At 38.9% G+C, this 20,410-nt stretch overlaps 1 protein-coding gene across 1 annotated transcript in view; it reads left to right on the top strand.

Moving 5' to 3' along the window:
• BPTF (bromodomain PHD finger transcription factor) overlaps positions 1-20,410 on the top strand; it is a 53,548-nt gene that overhangs the window by 2,012 nt on the left and 31,126 nt on the right. The window contains 4 exon segments of the mRNA XM_030962235.1: positions 10,362-11,184; positions 17,706-17,929; positions 18,084-18,284; positions 18,776-18,964. Of these exon segments, the coding sequence (XP_030818095.1) occupies positions 10,362-11,184; positions 17,706-17,929; positions 18,084-18,284; positions 18,776-18,964 (1,437 nt within the window).

Raw genomic sequence — 20,410 nt, 5'->3', positions numbered from 1 at the left:
CTAAATGTATAATTTGTTTTTATTTTGGTGAGTTAATGATATCAGCTCATTCTGTGACTTCATAATAGTACTTTAAAAAGCTCTGTATGTTTGTCTACATATTTTTTTTAAACTTATATCCGTATGCTTCAGAACCTAAATGAATCAAAATAAGTACATACAGTACTAAATTTATTTAGAGATAATTTTTAGAAGATGTTAGTTCACCTGTTGCAGGAATGTCCTGCAATCAAATTGAAATTTTTTGGATAAAGATTGAGATCTGGCTTCACAGAAGGAAAGCTCTGAAATACTCTCTTGACTTTTAACTCTCCGTTTTCTTCTTAGTTGTGATAACTTTCATTTTTATTACTTTTTTGAGAGTGCTTATGTCAGGAAAATAATATTTTTATAATTTTAACTGGCTAGGTCAGGATAATATTTTTTACATGAGCATCCAGGTTTAAAATGAGTTCTGCAGAGAATGGGTGTATGCCATTTTTCAAATGTGCTAAGTGTTTTGGCAAATCAGAAGATAGCTCTCTGTGCATTGTTGTACAAGCACAGACAGGTTTTATGTGGTATTTAGGTGTATCAGAAACCATTTTGATAATTTATATGTTTATTTCTCAGCTGATCAGGGTGACTTCACTTAACTTTCTTAAGAGAAGTGTAAGTGTAAGCATTTTAATCCTTAGGTGCTTTTGCTCTCTGCCGAATTTTTGAGAGTTAAAACGTTTGTGTTGTTATTTTGGCAATTTACTGGCGGTTCTCATTAGTTCAGTGTTTGCCTAGAGGTCTCCCTCCCTCCTGGATACACTCTTGCCTTTCTGCAAGGAAAGTACAAAGTTTTCATTCAGGCAGCTCCCTCCGTGCCTCCTCCTGGACAAACACCTGCTCTGGGAGCCAGGGTGGCACTGCTGGAAATCTGAAATCCCAGTGGCACTGATGGAAATCGGAAATCCCAGTGGCACTGATGGAAATCTGGCTCCTGGCATAATCCAGCAAGAGATGCCGGCCCTCAGAGCAGCAGTGACAGCAGGGCAGGGTTTGTCCCATCGGGATCTCTGTGTCTGACCGGCAGAGAGGAGGGCAGAGCAGGCAGGGCTGAAGTTGTGTCTGCCGGGTTCCTCCAGGGGCTCCAGGTGCTCCCTGAGCCGGGGTTGGTGCTCAGCTGTGTTTGAATACAGGGGGGTTATTTCATAGCCCTGTGTTAGATACAGAGGGGTTATTTCATAGCCCTGTGTTTGGATACGGGGGGGGTTATTTCATAGCCCTGTGTTAGATACAGGGGTTATTTCATAGCTCTGTGTTTGGATACAGGGGGGTTATTTCATAGCCCTGTGATAGATACAGGAGAGGTTATTTCATAGCCCTGTGTTCAGATACAGGGGGGTTATTCCATAGCCCTGTGTTAGATACAGGGGGGTTATTTCATAGCCCTGTGTTAGATACAGGAGTTATTTCATATCCTTGTCTTGCAGCCAGGCAAAGTGTCACACAGTGACAGAGCTCCTGTGCTGGGCTGGAGGGCTCCGAGGAGCATCTCCTCCCTTGGCTTGGACTGGCTCCTGACAGAATTTTTACCAGAAGAGATGATGAACAGTCCTTCTCCCCTTACCCTCCAACCACTTCCAGGATGTACTCGGAGGGGCTGAAGAGTGTTTTTGAGAGCTGGCTATTGAATAATTGCCATCCCAGTCAAACTCTGCTGCCAACCAAGCTTTAACATATAAATCACATCCCACTTAAATGGGGGATGGACTTGCTGCATTTTTTTCTAACTTACATATAACAATGAATTAAAAGATCACAGAGCAATGTTTCTGGCCAAGAAAGCTTCAGGTTTTTGCTCTGGTGGGAAGCTTGTGATTTATCTTGAACTTAGATGTAGGAGTACTTTGTAGTATAATATGGTAGTAAATTAATATTATTATAATATAAAATAATATTATTAAACTATTTAAAGAAGTGAAATCTTAGAAAAGATAAAATGCCTAATATACCACTTAGTCATGGTACAATAAAAACATGCTGCATGATTAACAATTATTTCTTTTTATTCTACTGGATATACTTTTGGTAGAGGGGTTTTGTATGTGTAATGTCCCTTCCCTCTCACCCCTTTGCATCCCCAGAAGGTGGATGAACTGTTGGGACTGGTATCCTGTATAACTTGTATCACTAAACATTTTTGCCATTCCCTGTCCAATGTAAATTCCACTTGAGGCTTGTCACTGTTGCATTGTAGTTACTAAGTATTTTTCATATGTTGCAGAATTTTAAGAGAAGGGTTTAATCAGGATGCCTAGAAATCCTTCGTTTTTTGTTTATTGATTTTTCTTCATCAGAAAACTAGTTTTAGGAAGAGCTATACATCTAGATTTCAGCTGAGATCATCAGTCTGTCAAACAAACAAATACACAGTATATACCTTAAAATACAATACATAATACTTTTAGTTGGATTTTGTCTGAGCGTTTGCAGGGATTGTCCATTGCTTCAGTTAACCAGTTACTTCACAGTGTGCTTTCATCTTCAGAGTGAAAGAGTTTAGCTGGGAACCAGGTGCTGCATTTGGCGTGTCTGTAGTAATTTTTTATCTGAACACGTTTTCATGCTCTTGAAGAATTGTCTAAGTGGAGACACTGAGATACAACATTAAGATATGCAGCCTCCTTTGTCTGCCGTGGGAGAAGATTTACCATCCTCCCAAACATCTCACCTGGGGTACCCTCTTCTCTAAATTAAACATGGTGTGCTCTTATTTTACCATTTACTGATCTGCACTTTGATTTGTGCTCTAGAGGGAAGGATCACTAGTTCCTCATGCCAGTCTTGGAAAATGTAGGAGACAATTCTTAACAAAGAAATTGTGTAGAAGGCCAAAGGAGTAAATCTGAGGCTGATCCTGCTGCATTGACTTGTAAATTGGCAGCTTATCTGAGGAGAGCTTTGTCAGTCATCTCAGGAGCTCTGAGCAGCAAATACCTCGCCCTGATCGAAGTATGTGTGTTGTAAGAGATAATGTGCTGCAATGGCTTTATTGGGCAAACTTTTTTTTGTAGATCTGCAGTAAAATTCTGGAAGTGCTCATTGTGTTGCATAGGACAGGTGTAAGGTGAATGAATGTGGATTTTAATAGGTTGGGGCTGGTTCTGAGGGCTCACTAACTTATTAAATTTGTTACAGCTTAACCTGAGTGTGTCCCAAGCAATTGTCTGACTGTTCCTGAGAATCATTTTGCTTGTGCTACCTGTGGTTTTGTTGGGTTTTTTCCTTTGCCGGGGTTCTAGGTGCTAAAGGGTTGTTCCTCACTATGAGTCCTTCTCAGAGTGATCTCACCTGCTGCTTGTGCTGCATTTGCATTTGTAATCCAAATGTTAAAATGATTCCATAGAACAGGGGGGGGATTTGTATTCCTTTATTTGTATTTGTATTTGGCTCCTGGGGGAGTGCTGATGGCCATAATGTTGGGAAATTAAATTCTTAAAAGTGAAATGAGTTGGGAACCCTGGTTTGATTTAAAAGTGCATGCTGGCAGGTGTGCAAACTGAAAAGGGGGGCAGCCAGAAGTTTTACAGTTTAAAAGAACATAAAGAGCTACTTTTGTACAAGGCAAGGCAGGAGTCAAACTTTACTTGGGAACATGTGTGGGAATTTGTGTGATGTGAGTGCACTCAGGATCTAGTCTAATAGCCAGTGATTTTTTTTCATTTGTTTTTCAACTTCCAGAGCTTTTTTGGTGCTGGGAATGCCTCGTTTTTAATGTTTGTTTAGTTTTTAAGTTTTATTTATGGCTGAATTTTTCTTTTCTCCAGACTAAATAAATAAATTTGGGTTAGGTGTGATTACTGCAGAGTAATATTCAAATTGGAGCTGCACCTACAAGTAGTTATAAATGCATTTATTCTTTTAGAAAATTTTTCTGGAAGAGACTGTTTGACTGTGAATATTGGAAACATGATTATCATGATGGCATTTTTAAAAGGGAAGAAACTGTTTTGTGAAAGTCAAAGCCTTTAATTTCAGCCCATCCCAAGAAAAATATTTAGATTTTTCTATTTTGGCACTACTTTTCATAATATATTCTTATTTTATATTGAACTCATTCATTTTACTGCTGTTTTTTCTTTGGTGGAAGCTGAGCAAATGTTCTCCCAAGAGGTTGACTTTTAATTAAAGAACCAGTTTGGATATTGCTGTGGCAAACATGCAGCTCTATCCAGTTTCTGCACTCTGCTGTGAAAGGAAGGAAAGAACACCAAAAAGAGGTTTTCTTACACATTGTCATCAACTGTTTCCAGTTTTCTCAGTGATATCTAACAAAAACTCCTGTGTTGCTGTACAGTCCCATTTGAAACGTGCCTGCTGCAAAGCAATAATATGGGACAGCAAGTGTGGGTTTATTAAAACCAAACCAGAATAGGAGGGAGTTTGAGGGCAGTAAAAAGGCAAAGTTTCCAGAAGGAAGGAAAATGTAGGAGAGGGCATCTTCTCTAAGGAGTGCTCCTGCTCCCAGGACATTGTATATAACTGGCAGCTGGTCTTTATGTTGAGAGGTTTTTGCAGTGACTCACGATCTGGAAAACAAAACCAGCCCAGTTCTACTTTACTAAAGATGGACTTTCATGTAAGAGTAGTGTGGTTTGACTTGGCTTGTGGAACTTGAAGCCAAAATTTTAATCTTTTTTTGGGGAAAATTGGAAGTCTTTTCTGTGGTGAGTTAGTGGAGTGTGACTGGAGGGATGGGGATTTGTTCTGTATTTTCCCCCCTCCTGTGAGAGGTTGCTGAAGTATCTGAAACTCCTTGGTCTCTTTTCTCTCCCCAATGCTCCTACCAAGCTTATCCTCTCCATGGCAACTGGGAGCAGGAGCTCTGAGCTGGAGAGCCCAAGTACTGAGAAATGATGGGGAAAGGAAAGTTCTAAGACAAGTGAAATGAGACCAGTTGTGAACTTTCAAATCAAGAGAGACAGCAACCAGTGTTTATTTTTCAGGCCAGACCAATGCAGCCATCACTGTGCCCCTGTTTAAACAAGACAGTCGTTCTGGCAGGATATTTGTCCTGTAGGACATGCATCCACCAGTCCAGTACCTGAAATTTTGGGCTGAAAGGCTGTGTTTGCTGGAGGGGAGGGATGTTTAGTGTCAGTGAGACAAGGCAAAACTGGATTTTTTGTGATTTTTGTTAGCTGAAGAGCATGAAACTGTGTCCTGGATGCTGATGTCTGTAGTTAATTCAGATACTCTGTTTTTATAAACCAGCAGATGTGTTAAGGATGGTTAAAGTAGTTTCAAATTCTCTGTTCTCCTGTGGTGAAGAGTAGATGTGGCTTTCCCTTTTCTTCTTTCAGTCTGCGAATGAAAGTGGTGACAAGGTTTTTGGTCCTTTTAAATTCTTCTTCATTTCTGAATTCTGAAAGGGTCAGCATTTGAACTATGTAGGTTGAGTAGATGCAAATAAAAAAATAAAGCAATGGTTTGGGTTTTTAAAGCAAATTCTAATTTTGGGTGTTTAGACTGTTACTTGAGTAACTTTGTTTTATTTCAAATATCATTAGTGTGTTTGCTTAAATATTTGTAATAGAAATTATTTTAGTAGATTATTCTAAGTGTAGACTATAATTATCAGTATCTGATAATTATAATGTGCCATGGAAATAGAATTGTTTACTCTTTAATCTTAATTACAGGCAGCTCTTCAACTAGAGAATTCAAAATAGGGACAGGTAACCACTGCAGACTGCTCCAGCACTTGGGGAGAGACAGCCAGTGAAGGACTTGCCGTTTAAAAGAAGCTTGTACTAGATAGAAATATAAAGCTCAGACACTCCAGGGGATCTGGATCCTGTCAATATTCCAGCTGTGGCAGCAGGAGGCTATTGGCAAATCAATTTTTTTCCACCAAATAAAGCTGTGGAATTTGAGTGGTGTAGAAGTGGACATTTTCTGCCTTTGTGCTGCTTCAAAGGTGAAATTTGATTCAGAGACTTAGTTAACATGCAGAAACTATCTCAGAAGTATCTCATTTGCATATAATAAAACTTGAGTATGTTTTGGGAAAGTTCAGTGTGGGTAAATTGAGAGTAGGTTTCTTGAATTTAGAGTAGTTACATGAAAATTCAGTTTTAAGTCTGGTCAGTCAGGTGTGGTGCTTAAGGAAGTAACCTGTCAGTGCACCTGCTCTGCAATCCCCTTGGTGGTTTTGGGGTTAAACAAAGCAATTTCTATTTGAAACAAAATTTCCCTGTGGGGGCCCAAATCCTTGACAAATGACAACAAGTTAAAAAAAAAAAAAAGATTGTCAAATCCTAGTATCTCTTAAATAATTTAAACTGAAGTGTTTGAAGTGGCCAGAGTTCTTTGTGAGGCTGTGGGTTTTTGTGTCTGCCACTGAATGTTGAATTTAAATATTGGCCCACTTGCACCGTGAAAAAGAAGATTGTCTTTGAAAGTGAAGAGCTTGAAAAATTGTATATGTTTATTGCAGGGAGAGATTTTTCAATGTTTGAGAGATTTTCTTTTGTGTTTATGAGGCACAGTAGGGTAAACATGGACTATGGTCTTCAAAAACCCTCACACAGGAGGTGGAGCTGCTCCAAAGCAGGGCGAGCTGAGTGGGTTGTCAGCACACTGAAAAATCAGCAGTAAAATACCAACATTTCAGCTCAAAAAAAAGACTTGGAGCACTTTGACATCATTATATATATTCCACTGACCTGCACTTTTAATTCCAGTTGAGCAGCCACTTGCAATGCTTCAAGATTTATGAGCACCTTGGCAGAGAATGTCCATCCTTCTCACTGGAGATTATTAGATTGCTTGGGTTTGCTGGTTTGGGCTTTTGAGGTTTTTTAAAAAGGTGTCTGAATGTTTCTTGAGATTACAGTTGATGTATTGGCCAGTAATACATTGAAGCACAAATTGCTGGGAGTTTCTGAATATCCAAATCACACTTTGTGACTCTCTTCTCAACTTCAAATTCTCTTCATCCACAGTACAGAGAATATTAATAACAAATTGAAAGTGAAATTGGAAAGAAAAAAAGCCAACATAGAAAGATTTTAAATGCTGTGCCATCAAGTCATTTGAGAAAAATACAGTTTCTAAAATATTCTGCATCTTTGAATACTTGCCTTTTTTAGCTCTGCAAACCAGTTTATATTTAGTTGAGAATTGTTCAGAGCAGTTCAGTGTCCAAAAACAGAAATTATTTGAGCTCTTGAGCTGTGGTGTGTGGTTTGCAGTGTGGATGGGGAGTGTTGAGGTGCACAATATCATAATGTGCTTCAACTGTGAGGCCTAACACAAATGAAGAACACATTTTCTAATCCAGTCTGCTTTTCCTATTGTCTGTTTTATTATTGCTTTTGAAATTTCTGCTCTTTATACCAAAGCAAGCAAGAAAATTCACAAATTGCTTTAAGTAGAAGATGGAATGGTGTGACTAATGCAGCCACAGGTTGTATTGTGCTTGCACCAAAGTTCAATTCTTTATTATGTTATTATGACACATTTATATCCTGATAACACATTTCTTCTAGATCTGTAATAGCACCAATGTGCTTCCTTTGTAAGAGGAAGTGTTAGAGATTAACTTTTTCAGAACATACTAGGAATGCCTTGTTTTAAAGTTCTTTTTTTTATTCCCCTGTTACTTTCATGTGACAAATCTACAAGTGGCTTTAAATTGCACCAGCAGATGTTTAGATTATACATTAGGAAACTCTGTTTTGCTGAAGGGTTATAAAGCACTGGAACAGGCTGCTCAGGAAACTGGTGTAGGTCACACCCCTGGAGATGTTCTGAGATGTGTGGAAGTGGCACTTGAGGACATGGTGGTGGGGCTGGGATGGTTTGGCTTGGTCTTGAAGATGTTTCCAACTTTACTGATTCTGTGATTCCATCCCATGCTTATCTTGTGCTAAAGAGACATCAGCAAAATTGGTGTTTGGAGTCCATTTTGTTCCAGCAGTGGTCCTTCACTCTGGTTTATCTTTATCTAAAATTACTGGGGGGATTTGTCACTTCTCATTAGTTCAGGTAAAGCAGGGTTAATGTCCTTGCTGCTCTCTTTCTTGAAGTGTTGTTTCAAGGCATTGCTGTGTGACAGACACATTTTTCTGCTCCAGAAAGAATCCTGGTTGATATCTCTGCTGCCTTTTGTGATACTTACACAGATTTCAGATTATCTGTTCTGTGGTGTTGTCCTGCATGGCCAGCCAGGACTGCAGTGTTGAAGGAAACTTCAGGACCCCAAAGTGGTTTATTGTGTGGGCATGGCTTCTTTTGCTTTGGGGTCCTTTAATCAAACCAGCTGTGGCTTATGCACATAGGAGTTTGGATCATGTTGGTAGAAAAGTTGAGTTGAATCTAGAGAACACTTGCTTTGTGCCTGGCTGTGAAACTCCTTTGTCTTTGTATATTTGCCATGATTAAACATTTTCCACTGATTAGTGCAGAGGCATGTTGGAAGACACTCATAGAAGCATTCCTTCACTTTCCACAGTCAGAACTCAAACTTGGAAAGTTATTTTTATCTGCAGATGAGCTTGACCTGTTACTTCTGTAATGGAAACATCTTGCAATTCATCTTCTATATTGTTTGGGTGTGTAATTTGTTGTACAAGATTTCATTCTTTAACACTGGAAAGGGAGAGCTGTGTCTGGTGCCTTCTTGCCATACCAGTCTAGAGGTTGATTTCTTTTTCTGGAATCATTTTTTGTGCATCAAGGTGTTTCTTAGAGGTGGCTTTTCTTTCTGGTAACTTTTTTTTTCCCTTTTAAATGTATTAATGTCTTAATGATGGTGTTTCAGATTCAGCAGGATCTGCCTTAGCAGGTTTTCTCCCACATTAGATTTATTTTCTGTATTTCTGGGAGTATTGAATGGAGTAGGGTGGGTTGAACAAATGCAACAGAGAACCATTTCCATTTAATGGTAACATCCAAGCTGACTGGAACTCACTTTATCTCTTAATTTCCTTGAACCAGTTTTTGGGGAGGTCTGTTATCTGCAGAATATGGTTAAGAGATGATGAATGTGAATCTTAAAGTTCCAGACTATTGGTTGTGTCACTCTTCACTGTCAGAACACACAAAGTTTAATAGATGTCCCATTTTAAGGAAGTGTGTGTGGGAAATGGCTGCTATGGATAGCTGCAGTTTTTCTTTGGATTTTCTCTGTGCATGAAGTGTCCTGCTGACACTTGTCTATGGACAATGGATAATTTTGAAATTCAGTTGTTGACCAGAATCTTAGTATGCTTAGTTAGAGGACCTAAAACCCATTTTCATCTCAGTTCTTAGATTAAACCTAGATGATGGTTTATGAGATTTTCTGTACTTGTTTTTTTCTATAAAGGGAAATAAGCTTCATGAGTGCATCCAAAACTTTTAACTGATAGCTGAGAAATTGTTGCATGTAGCTGGTTATTTTGATAGAAGATTAAAATATTTCATCTCTCAGGTAGTGTCATTTTAAAAAAGGTTCCTCTTTTGTTTTTCCTTCTGCTTGGCATCAAGGATAGTGGAATCCAAGGGAAGAAAATGTAGCATCTTATCTGAATTGACATCTGAGACTGAATTAATTATGCTCAGTGTCTTTCTTTCAGGTAGTAAAACAGCTCTTTAGATTAGCTTTTATTGGTAAACTTCATCCTTCTGTAATTTTACCTCTTCATTTTGTGGATATGGCTCCTGTTTTATTGAAGCATGAGGGTGGATTGGGGGGGGGTGGTTGTTTGTTTTGAGAAATTGAGAATTTTTGAAATATTTTCATAAAACATCACATTTACCTTCTGGTTTTGGTTTGTAGGTAGTCAGGAGAAACATTCTAGTTAAAAAGCAGTGGGCAACGTGCTTTAGGTTCTTTTTTGTATTTTAATTTGGTTGTAATTGATGTCCTATGACATCTGCTTGGAATGAGCTTTCCTGGATGCCCTTGCTGGATAGGAGAATAACTTGCAATCATTTAATACAAAATATCTCTTTGGAGCGTGTTGTTTCGGGTTTAGACTAGTCATGTTGAATAAAAGTGAGAAAAATTATTATTTTGGCTGCAGGAAATATCTTTCTTTTTAAGTAGTTTAAACAATTACATTTTTAGATATAATTTTAAAGCTTCAAAAGATGTATATTGTATGGGAAATGTAATTCCTGTATGTGTCTAAAGCAAAACTTCAGATATCTTGTGTTTTATTTTCATACTGTTAGTTAAAGTAGAAGATGATTAGCTGAGTTAACACATTTATGTAACTGTGAAGCTTGTGAAGCCTTAATTTGCATTAGTTCAGAATGTTAACACAGTGATTGATGATAGATGTTCAAACACATTGACCTGTGAGCAGCAAAATTCTTACTGTTGTTTCTTATTCCAGGTAGGAGAAGACAGAGAGCACATCGTCCTCGTTCTCCAATATTGGAAGAAAAAGATATCCCACCCTTGGAGTTTCCTAAATCCTCAGAGGACTTAATGGTGCCTAGTGAGCATATAATGAATGTTATTGCCATCTATGAGGTACTAAGGAACTTTGGCACTGTTTTACGCCTCTCTCCTTTTCGTTTTGAGGACTTCTGTGCTGCTCTGGTAAGTCAAGAGCAGTGCACACTTATGGCAGAGATGCACATAGTGCTGTTAAAAGCAGTTTTACGTGAAGAAGACACTTCAAATACTACCTTTGGACCTGCTGACCTCAAAGATAGCGTTAATTCCACTTTGTATTTCATAGATGGAATGACGTGGCCAGAGGTTCTGCGGGTATATTGTGAGAGTGACAAGGAATACCATCATGTTCTTCCTTACCAAGAGACAGAGGACTATCCTTATGGACCAGTAGAGAATAAAATCAAAGTTCTGCAGTTCTTAGTGGATCAGTTTCTTACCACAAACATTGCACGTGAGGAGTTAATGTCAGAAGGGGTTATTCAGTATGATGATCATTGTAGGGTTTGTCACAAACTCGGGGATTTGCTCTGCTGTGAGACTTGCTCGGCCGTGTACCACCTGGAGTGTGTGAAGCCCCCCCTGGAGGAGGTGCCCGAGGACGAGTGGCAGTGCGAGGTCTGCGTGGCACACCAGGTGCCTGGAGTGACTGACTGTGTGGCTGAAATCCAAAAAAACAAACCCTACATCCGCCACGAGCCCATCGGCTACGACCGGCACCGGCGGAAATACTGGTTCCTGAACAGGAGGATCATCATGTAAGTGAGCTAAGCACTGCATCCTTTCTGAACAATTACACTGTGTGCTTAATACATCATTTAAATTGCTGTTTCATCTTAAAATTGCTCTTTCTTTAGATAAGGCTTGCTGTTTTGTAAGATTACTAAAGACCATATAAATAATCCATATTTATCCCAAATTAATATTCTGATAATCTATACATAAAAACAGGACCTCAGGCTTAATATTAATGTGCCTAAAACACATGAATGTGAGGCAAAGAAAGGGAATATTAATGAGAACTCCCCAGTTTCTTGTAGAAGTTACTGAAGAGAAGTTTGATTCTTTTTATGGTGTGTAGGACACTACTTGTGGTCTGTCACCTGCTTAAGCAGTGTTTGGCTGCCAGGTTCTGGTGCCAGTTTGATGCTCCGCCTTTGAAGCTGAAACTTTCAGAGATGCTCAGAGGGATTCATTGTTACTAGAAATGCAGAGAGTGTTGCATTGAACTTTGTTCTGTAGTGCAAAGAAAGTCACCATAGAAAGTTGTGCCTGTCTTGGAGCGAGGTTCTGTGTGTGTTTCACACAATTTCCTGTTACTGGTTGGTCTCAAGATACAAATGTACCTCAACTATTAATAGGAATCAAACCCTTGCTAGTGAAGGCATTGTGCCCTGGATTTTACCTGAAAAGTTGAATCTGAAATTCATTTTTCACAGGAAAATGGCTAAAGATTGGTTTTCTCATAAAAGACTGTTCTTATCTAATTGTTCTCATAATGGAGGAGAAACAATATTTAAGTGAAATTAGTGCTATTGTTAAATTGGGAGAAACAGAGATTTTGGCAGAGCTCTGAAAACACAGAAACACAGTTTCCATTCAGTGTTACAGAGAAAATAAACCTCAGCTGGGTACCTTAACAGAATTTCATACAAAGCAGGTTACAGTGAACGTTAAGATAGTAGCCAGCGTGTTTAAAAGAGACTGTGAGGTCTGCTGATGGTGTTACATCTTGCAAAGAAGACACTTCTGAGTGCGCATGGCATTCCTTTAAAATGTGGGGCTGTTTCTCTGGGGTATTGTCTGCTGATGCTTTAAGTATTAATTATCTCTGCTCTGTTTCCTGTGTTCTTCTTTCATATTTGTAAAAAAAGAATCCATGTTTGATCCTTTTTAGTTTCTCTGGGTTATAAATGTCACAGTAATGCCAAGTAACCTTTCAAAGGCTGCAGGGAATCTTTTATACTCTTCTCTTTTTTTCTCTGTATATGTGCTCCGTGTTTATACTCAGTCACATGTTCCACAGGGAGGGGTGGATCATTCAGGTGGTTCACCAGGATGGGATGGGCACCTGAAGCTGTTGATATCCAATTATTCCCTTGCTTCCTACTGAATTTCCTACCTTTTGTTTTCAGAAAATGTGTTGAAATTTTGATTTCCACAAAAAGCCTGGTTGTGAAGGACACATAACTGGGATTATTTTTGCTCTAGTTACTTGTGCTTTAATAACTTAGGGTTACCTCTGCCTTGGTTTTGTATCTTCCTCCTCAAACTCTTGAGGAAAAGGTTGTTCTAAAGATGGATTTGTCTTCACTGCTCTCCTGTACTGGCAGAGATCTGGGAATTAACATTATAAAATCCAGATCACTGATGAGCTGATTTTGAGATAAATGGGCAGACTTTGTTTCCTCCCTGTATGTAGGCAGATAGGTAATTATTTTTAACCAAACTTGATCTGTGAAACAATGTTTTTTTTCCCAGTGAAGTAGAGTATTTGATGTTCTGAAGGTTTTCATACAGGCAATACTTCAACATACTTCAAACTAAAATGAATCATGCAGGTGCTTCGTGATCCTTTGAAACCTGCACATGTGAGAGTTGTTTCTTTTTGGCACATTGGTAGTAATTTTAACTGCACTTACGGGAGACATCTTCAAAAGTTAAATGTATTGAGTTTTTTAAAACCAATATTTTGCATTCATTTTAGGTGTTCTGTGGGCAAATTTTATCATAAGGGGTCAAAAGTAGTACACAACTTATTTCCAGGGAAATGCAACTTTAATAACTCACTTTAAGTTCTATACTTTCAGTTTTTAAATTCAGTAAGCATACTGTATTGCAAACCCAACTTTTTGCATATATTTACTTATTTATTTATATATACACACTGAGCAGGATCAAAGCACACCTGAGGTCTTGGATAACTGAAGGGTGACTTAAGGGATAACCGCCAAATGCTAAAACCTGAGATTTGTGAAATTATCATATCAAGTTTATTGAAATTAATAGAATATATTCCCCAATGCCATGTGATCAAATGTATCAGAGGAAACTAATAGATCTAAAAATAATCTGCACAAATACCAATTTGAAATCCTGCCCAGGAGGATTAGAGAACTGAAATCCTAAATTCTTGGTGGTTTTGTTTCTCAAAAGGGTTTTCAGAGCTTTTTACTTCTTCTCCCCTCTTCCCCTTTAAATGTCATAAATCCAACCTACTGCTGGTTTTCCTGCCTTTAAAGGGTTTTGTAGGCTTGTTCCCTGATACTTTTATTTCCATCACTGGCCTTTTTAAGCCCATCATTGTGGGTTTGTTTCTCTTTTCCACCTCTTCTGTTTTACTCTCTTCTCTGAGATGGAAAAGTGGACACTGAAGGAGTCTCCTCATGAACAAATATCAACAAGATTAAAACAAAAAATGGGCCAAGAGCAAATTAATTCCTGACGTTTTTGTTTCAAGCTGTTTACAAATTAAGGAGGATGCCTCTGGGTCATTTGCATTTGTTTTACTTGTGAAGATTATTTCTGCAAGTTATTAACTCAGGAAATTTGGGACTTTGAGTTGCATTGTCCTTCTAAACTGCTGCAGTGTTTTAACAAGTTTATCTTTATAGAAATATTGAGATGCTTTGGATTTATCAATTGTCTGTGAAAACAGATAATGAAACACTGTTTGGCTTTCATTTTGATAGCAGAAATAGGGCACACATTGTTATTCCTGAGTTGTGTGGATCTTCCGCAACAGCCAAAAGCATTTTCAGCTTTTTTTGTTTGCAAGATTTGTCATGCTGTTTATGTTCTTAGGGGGTCCTCCTCTATTTTCTCTACTTAATTAACAAGGGTTTAGGTCTTCATTTGAATAGATTGCTTTAAACAATTTCCTGAATTCTTCAGTTTCCCACTGTATCATCATGGAATTCAGGAAGTATCTGCTACTTAGTACTAAATATTTTGTTATCACCTTACTTGAAAGTTTTGATTATCTTCTACGTCTTTTATCAATCTTTAAACTCGTCTCTGCAGCCTACCAGTGAATAGTTCCTGGCAGCCAAGGAGGCTGAAAGAGGTAGGAAATAATCATGTGATTCTTTTCTCCCTCCTTGGCCTCGCATATTGTGTGTGACTCAGCTGAGTCCCCCTGTCCAGCACCAAGCTGGCAAATCTGGACTGGCTGAAAGCAACATTGGGAGCTGGTCCTTGTCAGCCTTGGATCTTTTTATGACAGCCCCTCTGATTTCTTCAGCGGGTAAAAGTCGTGTCCCTTTAGTAAACACAGGATGATGTTAAGGGAAAGTTAGCTGGAATTATATAATTGTTAATTTAAGTCTTATCTAAGTTGGCGAAAATGGATTGCATGGAATGATTCCTGCTGTGTGCTCTAAGTCTTTCCCTGGCACACATCTGAGTCTTGGAAAGAAGTCTGGCCAGAGATGAGTTTGGTGTTAGCACACAGACCAACCAGTTTGTGCCATTTCACATTCTGTCTGTGCTTTTTCCAGAGAAAACTCTTCAATTCCTGAAATTCTCTCGTTAAGGTTGTGATAGTCTTCAGGTCAAAACAAACTTTGTGCTCAAACCCTGATATAAATGAAGTAGAAGAGTATTAAAATACTCTTGGATAACCTCATTGTCTGTTTCTAGACTATTATCTGAGCGGTTCTTTAATGGGCAGGACTCAAATCACACATGGAGGGATCAGCTCCAGGTGCTTTCTGCAGAATGCTCTTGGTGGTTTGATGTCTCAGCTCTGCACACTGAGCCTTGGAGTTTACTGGTCAGCAATACAGCAAAGCTTTACTGGTGCTGAAAGCTTTTCCTTGAGTTATCCTGGAAAACTGAAGACAGCAGTTAATTGCTTTTAGGTCCAATGGAACCTTGCAAACCTAGAATAGAAAGGGTGATGGGAAGAGAAGAGCCAGATGCTGCTTGGGAGGTTCAGGTGATGCACAGATTCACCCTGGCTGCATTAGTGCAGCTGGAGCAGTCTCAGATTTGCTGAAGGGGGGGAGAAACATGAAAATAAGAAAACACTTGGATGGTCACCATGAAAATAGAAGCAATGTGTACAAGATGCTTGTCTGGCAGAAGGATGCAGGCACAGCCTTTCCTCATGGAGAGGAATATGAGAATATATTGTGAGACTTGTTCTCAAAGGTCTTTTCCAGCCAAAGTGACTCTCATTCTATATAAAGCGTTTATATTGTTGCATATCTAGGTCATAGAAGAGGATGTATAAATGGCATTATCTCTCTAGCAAATAATCCCTTAACAGCCACAACAGAAGGGATCAAAATGAAAGATTCAAGTTCCCTTTTTGGTCAGTTAAGACACAGAGTAATAACAGCATCATATCCTACAGCCATGTTTGCCAGGAGCACAGCAGCCTTACAACTGCTGCTCTGCCAGGGTCTTGCACTTGCCATTTCCCTTGGACACTTGCCAGGGAAAACTCAGAAGGCACCCATTCCCTGTCGTTTTTAGTTAAGCATTTTATTTCATCCTTTTATTTCCTCTCACTGTGTAAAGCCCCATTCTTGCATTCTCATCTCCCCCTCCATCTTGGTTTTTGGGCGTTTGCCTTTATCTTCCTCTTCTGTGGCTTTTGTTCACCACCAGTAATGAAAGTGCTGTCATTCTTATTGTTGTTAGTAAATAACTCTTGGTTTAGAGGAAACATGGTTTAAACAGTAATTTTTCTTTAACATGGAAGTTTACAGGCCTAGAATATTCCATAGAGTCAAATGATTGTCAGTGTTCAGCTGTTACATTTTGGTGTGTTGTACGGCCTTCTTGAAATGAGCTGTTTTCTGAGAAAACTTGTCAAACTTAACAGGTTGGTGTGGTTAAAACTAATGGAATATTGGCAGTTTAGAGGAATAAATGGGTAAAGCAGAATTAGTTGCTTTTCATGAGCAAAGGCCTTTACAACAGAGATGCAAGTTTCTTTGCAAAACACCAAGTTTTATCCTCAAAACCTAAAGTCTGTTCTGTAATAATGGTTGTGACAAGTTAGTAGTTGAATTTTGTTTAACTATTAACTTCACAACCACCTTATTTCAGTAGTGTTCTGTTTGAGTTACAAATATTAATTGTTTCACAAATAAAGAGTGGGAGGCAGTAGATCAACAACGATCAAGTTGCCTTAAGGTTGTTTGTCTTTCTGAATCCCTGAAGCCAATTAGTGCCATTTTTAATATGTAAGCCGCAGGAGGGGACCCAGTAGAGAGGAACCTGCAACAAACCCCACAAGGGCAGAGGTTTGAGATTTACAGTCAGCTTCCCATTGCTGCCAGCACCCTGGGTTAGGGCTCTCAGTGAGCCACAGGCCTGCAGTGCTGGAACAGGGGTGCAGGGGCAGCAGGAGTTCAGTTCCTCTGCCCAGGGGAGTGCCAGGCTGGGCAGTCAGTGGCACCCACACGGTGTGGGGAGCACTGGGATGTGCTGTGGAAATGATGGGCTCATGCCAGCCTGGGTCTGGCTCATGCCAGCCTGGATCTGGCTCATGCCAGCCTGGATCTGGCTCATGCCACCCTGGATCTGGCTCTTGCCACCCTGGATCTGGCTGCTGCTGCCCCCCAGGATGGACCAAGCTGAGCTGAAATCCAGCAGCTGCAGAACCACTTGGAGCATCCTCCCTGTGCTCTGCAGGCTCCAGGAGAGTCTGTTACCTGAGGGATTGATGGGGCTCCCCTGAGTCTGTGGCCCTGCTGAGGTGCTGTTGGCACCAGTAATTCTGGGCTCATGGAGTACTGCAGATTAAAAATGTGGAAATCCCTTGATCTTTTCAAAGGGATTGTATTATGACTCATCCCTTACTGCTGCTCTCACAGGTGGATGCTGCAGGATGCCAATATAAAATATTTTATGAGTGTGACATTTTATATTTCGAATTTTCTGACTTTTTTTTTCCTGAATATGCTGTCAGAAACTACCATTATGGATTCTGGACTTACAAATTGTTTCAGACTCAGTAGTAAATTACTGGTTAAAGAAACAGTAAATATAATAAGAATAAACCTTATTGCCAGATTGGACAAACGAGTTTTAAGGAGACTTCAAAGCTTTCCTTGGGAAGTTGTCATGAGAACTGAGGGGATGAAGAAAGGGAAGGAAACAAGAAAGGAATATTGATATTAAACTGGGTGCATATGAGCAATGTGATTTGTTTATTCTCACTCAGGTATTGACATTTCATAGTGCTCTGCAGATAGCAGGTGATAGCAATTTTTGTCATTTATCCAGATATTTTAAAATCAATATTTTTTAAATACTCCTACAGAGAAGAAGATTCAGAAAGTGAAAAGGATAAGAAAATCTGGTACTACAGCACAAAGATCCAGCTGGCAGAGTTAATTGAATGCCTGGACAAGGATTACTGGGAGGCTGACCTATGCAAAACCCTGGACGAGATGCGTGAGGAAGTTCATCGGCACATGGATGTGACAGAAGACCTTACAAACAAAGCAAGGGGCAGCAACAAATCTTTCCTTTCTGCAGCAAATGGTAGGAATATTTGGTGTAATGAGAATAGATGCTGCACTTTGAATCAAATCTAGTTTATCTTACATCAGAAGCAGGATTTATGTCATGTTATTTGTGCTCCGTGGCTCTGTAGGTGGTTTGTTGTTTCATGTTGACAACATGTTTTATATTGTAGATGAGATTTTGGACATTATCAGAGCAAGAAAAGGAGAAATAGTGGAAGATAAAAACACAGGAGATGAGGAAGCAGAAAAGGCCAAAAGTGATGTTGATAATGACCAGACAGATGCTGAGAGAGACAAGGAAGAATCTGGAGACCAAGATAAAATTGAGGAAACACAAAGTGAGCAGGATGTGGAAAAAGAGAAGACAGAAGGTAAAGAAACTGACTGTGCTTTAACAGCTCCATTTAAGTGAAGTGAACCCCCCATTTATTTAAGTGTTGATGCAATACTTTCTTTGTATGATTCTCCAAGATATTTCTGTAATAGGTGATATTTGTCAGTTCCTGTGTGCTTTGTGCTTTGTTGGAGTTGTTCTTGTTAAGTAATTTCACCAACTTTCCTACTTCTATAGAGCTGGCTCCTAGATACCCTGCCTTGAGGTACACGTGGCACTTACAGGTTGTGATCAGCATGTTTGTAGTAAGCCACAATTTTTAACTTTTTCCTACTCACAATTGGTTTCTTCTTTGATTCTGAGACAATATCATCTCATAGCCAAAAAAAGGAAGGGAAAAAGCTTGCTATTTTTCAACATTATCAGACAAACAAAGCTGCTGAAGTTGCTTTCTATGGATGATGCCAAATGACATCCTAAGGCATAATAAAGAACATCCCTAAAGTTTTGTTGTGCGTTTTACTATAGAGGCAACAGTCGTTGGGGATAAAAGTAACTCTGTGACCTCCAGCACTGATGACAGCACCACAAATCCTTCTGCAGGAGAGAATAGTTGCTCTGAAGGGAAGGACGCAGTGGGGTGTCAGTCAGAAACCCTTGATAGCAACAACGTGGCAGAGAAGAAGGTGGCATCAGAGCTCCCTCTGGAACTCTCAGGTACAGAAGGCACTGTTACCACTGCCTCTGTAATTTGGGGAATCTGTTTTTCTCTCTGATTTGTCCACTAAAACCATTCCCAGCGTATATCACTCATGCTGTTTGCTTGCAGTGCCATCCTTTACTGCTACGTTGTCATTATTAACATTTCAAATTTAATTTTCTTGCAACTAGTGCTTGAAATTTGTGGTCCTCCATGACATTAGCATTTGTTTCCATGCCTTCCAAAGACAACTATGGCTAAGCTTTTTATTTTCTGTTTTCTCTATATTTTATTTTTCCATAGTGATCCATAATGATTGTTAGCATCCTCTCAAAGTTTATTTCAAATCTAATTTGCTGCTGGCTTGTTTATTATTTTAACCTCTCATTTACTGTGTAAATTACTAACAAAGTGTTTTCATTCATGAGAGTAAACCATTGCACTGAAATGTCAAGATTAAAATTATCATGCTGGAAATTTGAAGCAGATTTCAGAATTATAAGCACAAGGGTTATTGTATTTCAACATGTTTTGTTCTGCCATGTCAGTGACTCAAAGGTAATAATATACACTATTTAAAATCAGACAAACTTACTTTAGGAATAAGTGGGAGTTGATTAAGTGTAACATGAAGTATGAGTGTACTATTCTAGAATTACTTTATATTACATTTAGAATTATATTCTATTACAGGATTTACTACATAACCAAATGTTGTTCTAAACAGCTGATCACCGTTAAAATTATCAGGATTTTCTTTTCAGTTTTATTCTCCGTTCTTAAAAATCTGAACATGTGTGATGTGAACATACTTGGTGTGTTATGTTTTAAAAAGGGGTAGTGAATGTTTTCTCTCCTACAGAAATAGTTCTCCATGCAGTCACAGTCTGCAGCTTTCCAACTTATGAAAGTCAATGCCTCCAAACCTTGTAATAAACTTTTCTGAGCAAGAGGACAAAATGAAAGCTAAGATTAATCTGTAATCTGCAAGCCTCATAATACACTTTTTAAGTACAGAAAATGTCCTGATGTACGAGACAAAAGCCATATATTTTTGATACATGGCCAAATATTTTTGCCAGTTCTCCTGTTTTTTATTCCCTTTTAAAGTTAAAATAACTGTGTAAAGTATTAATGGAAAAGATACAGAGTATAATTTTGTTTCAGACACCTTTATGGGTTTGTATTTTATTTTAAAGATTCACTTATATATTTATCATTATTTATTATACTTTCACAAGTACTTTTCTCCTTTCAAAGCTTCTGCGTGAGTTGTATATTCATGGGCTCTTTTTTGTAGGAAAGTGTATGTGGAGTTTTTTCCTCATGTCTAATTCACTATATTCACAGCAATGTTTGTGTTCTTACTATGAAATTTCAATTTGAGACTGTCAGAGAGAGGGAGACATACTGAACCAGGATCAGTGAGGCAGTTATCTCCAAAAGAGGGGGGAAATATGAGC

Source organism: Camarhynchus parvulus, chromosome 18 (assembly GCF_901933205.1).
Source record: "Camarhynchus parvulus chromosome 18, STF_HiC, whole genome shotgun sequence".
In the NCBI taxonomy this organism is placed as follows: Eukaryota; Metazoa; Chordata; class Aves; order Passeriformes; family Thraupidae; genus Camarhynchus; species Camarhynchus parvulus.
The sequence above is the reverse complement of the archived record's forward strand: the minus strand, read 5'-3'. Positions and strand labels throughout refer to the sequence as shown.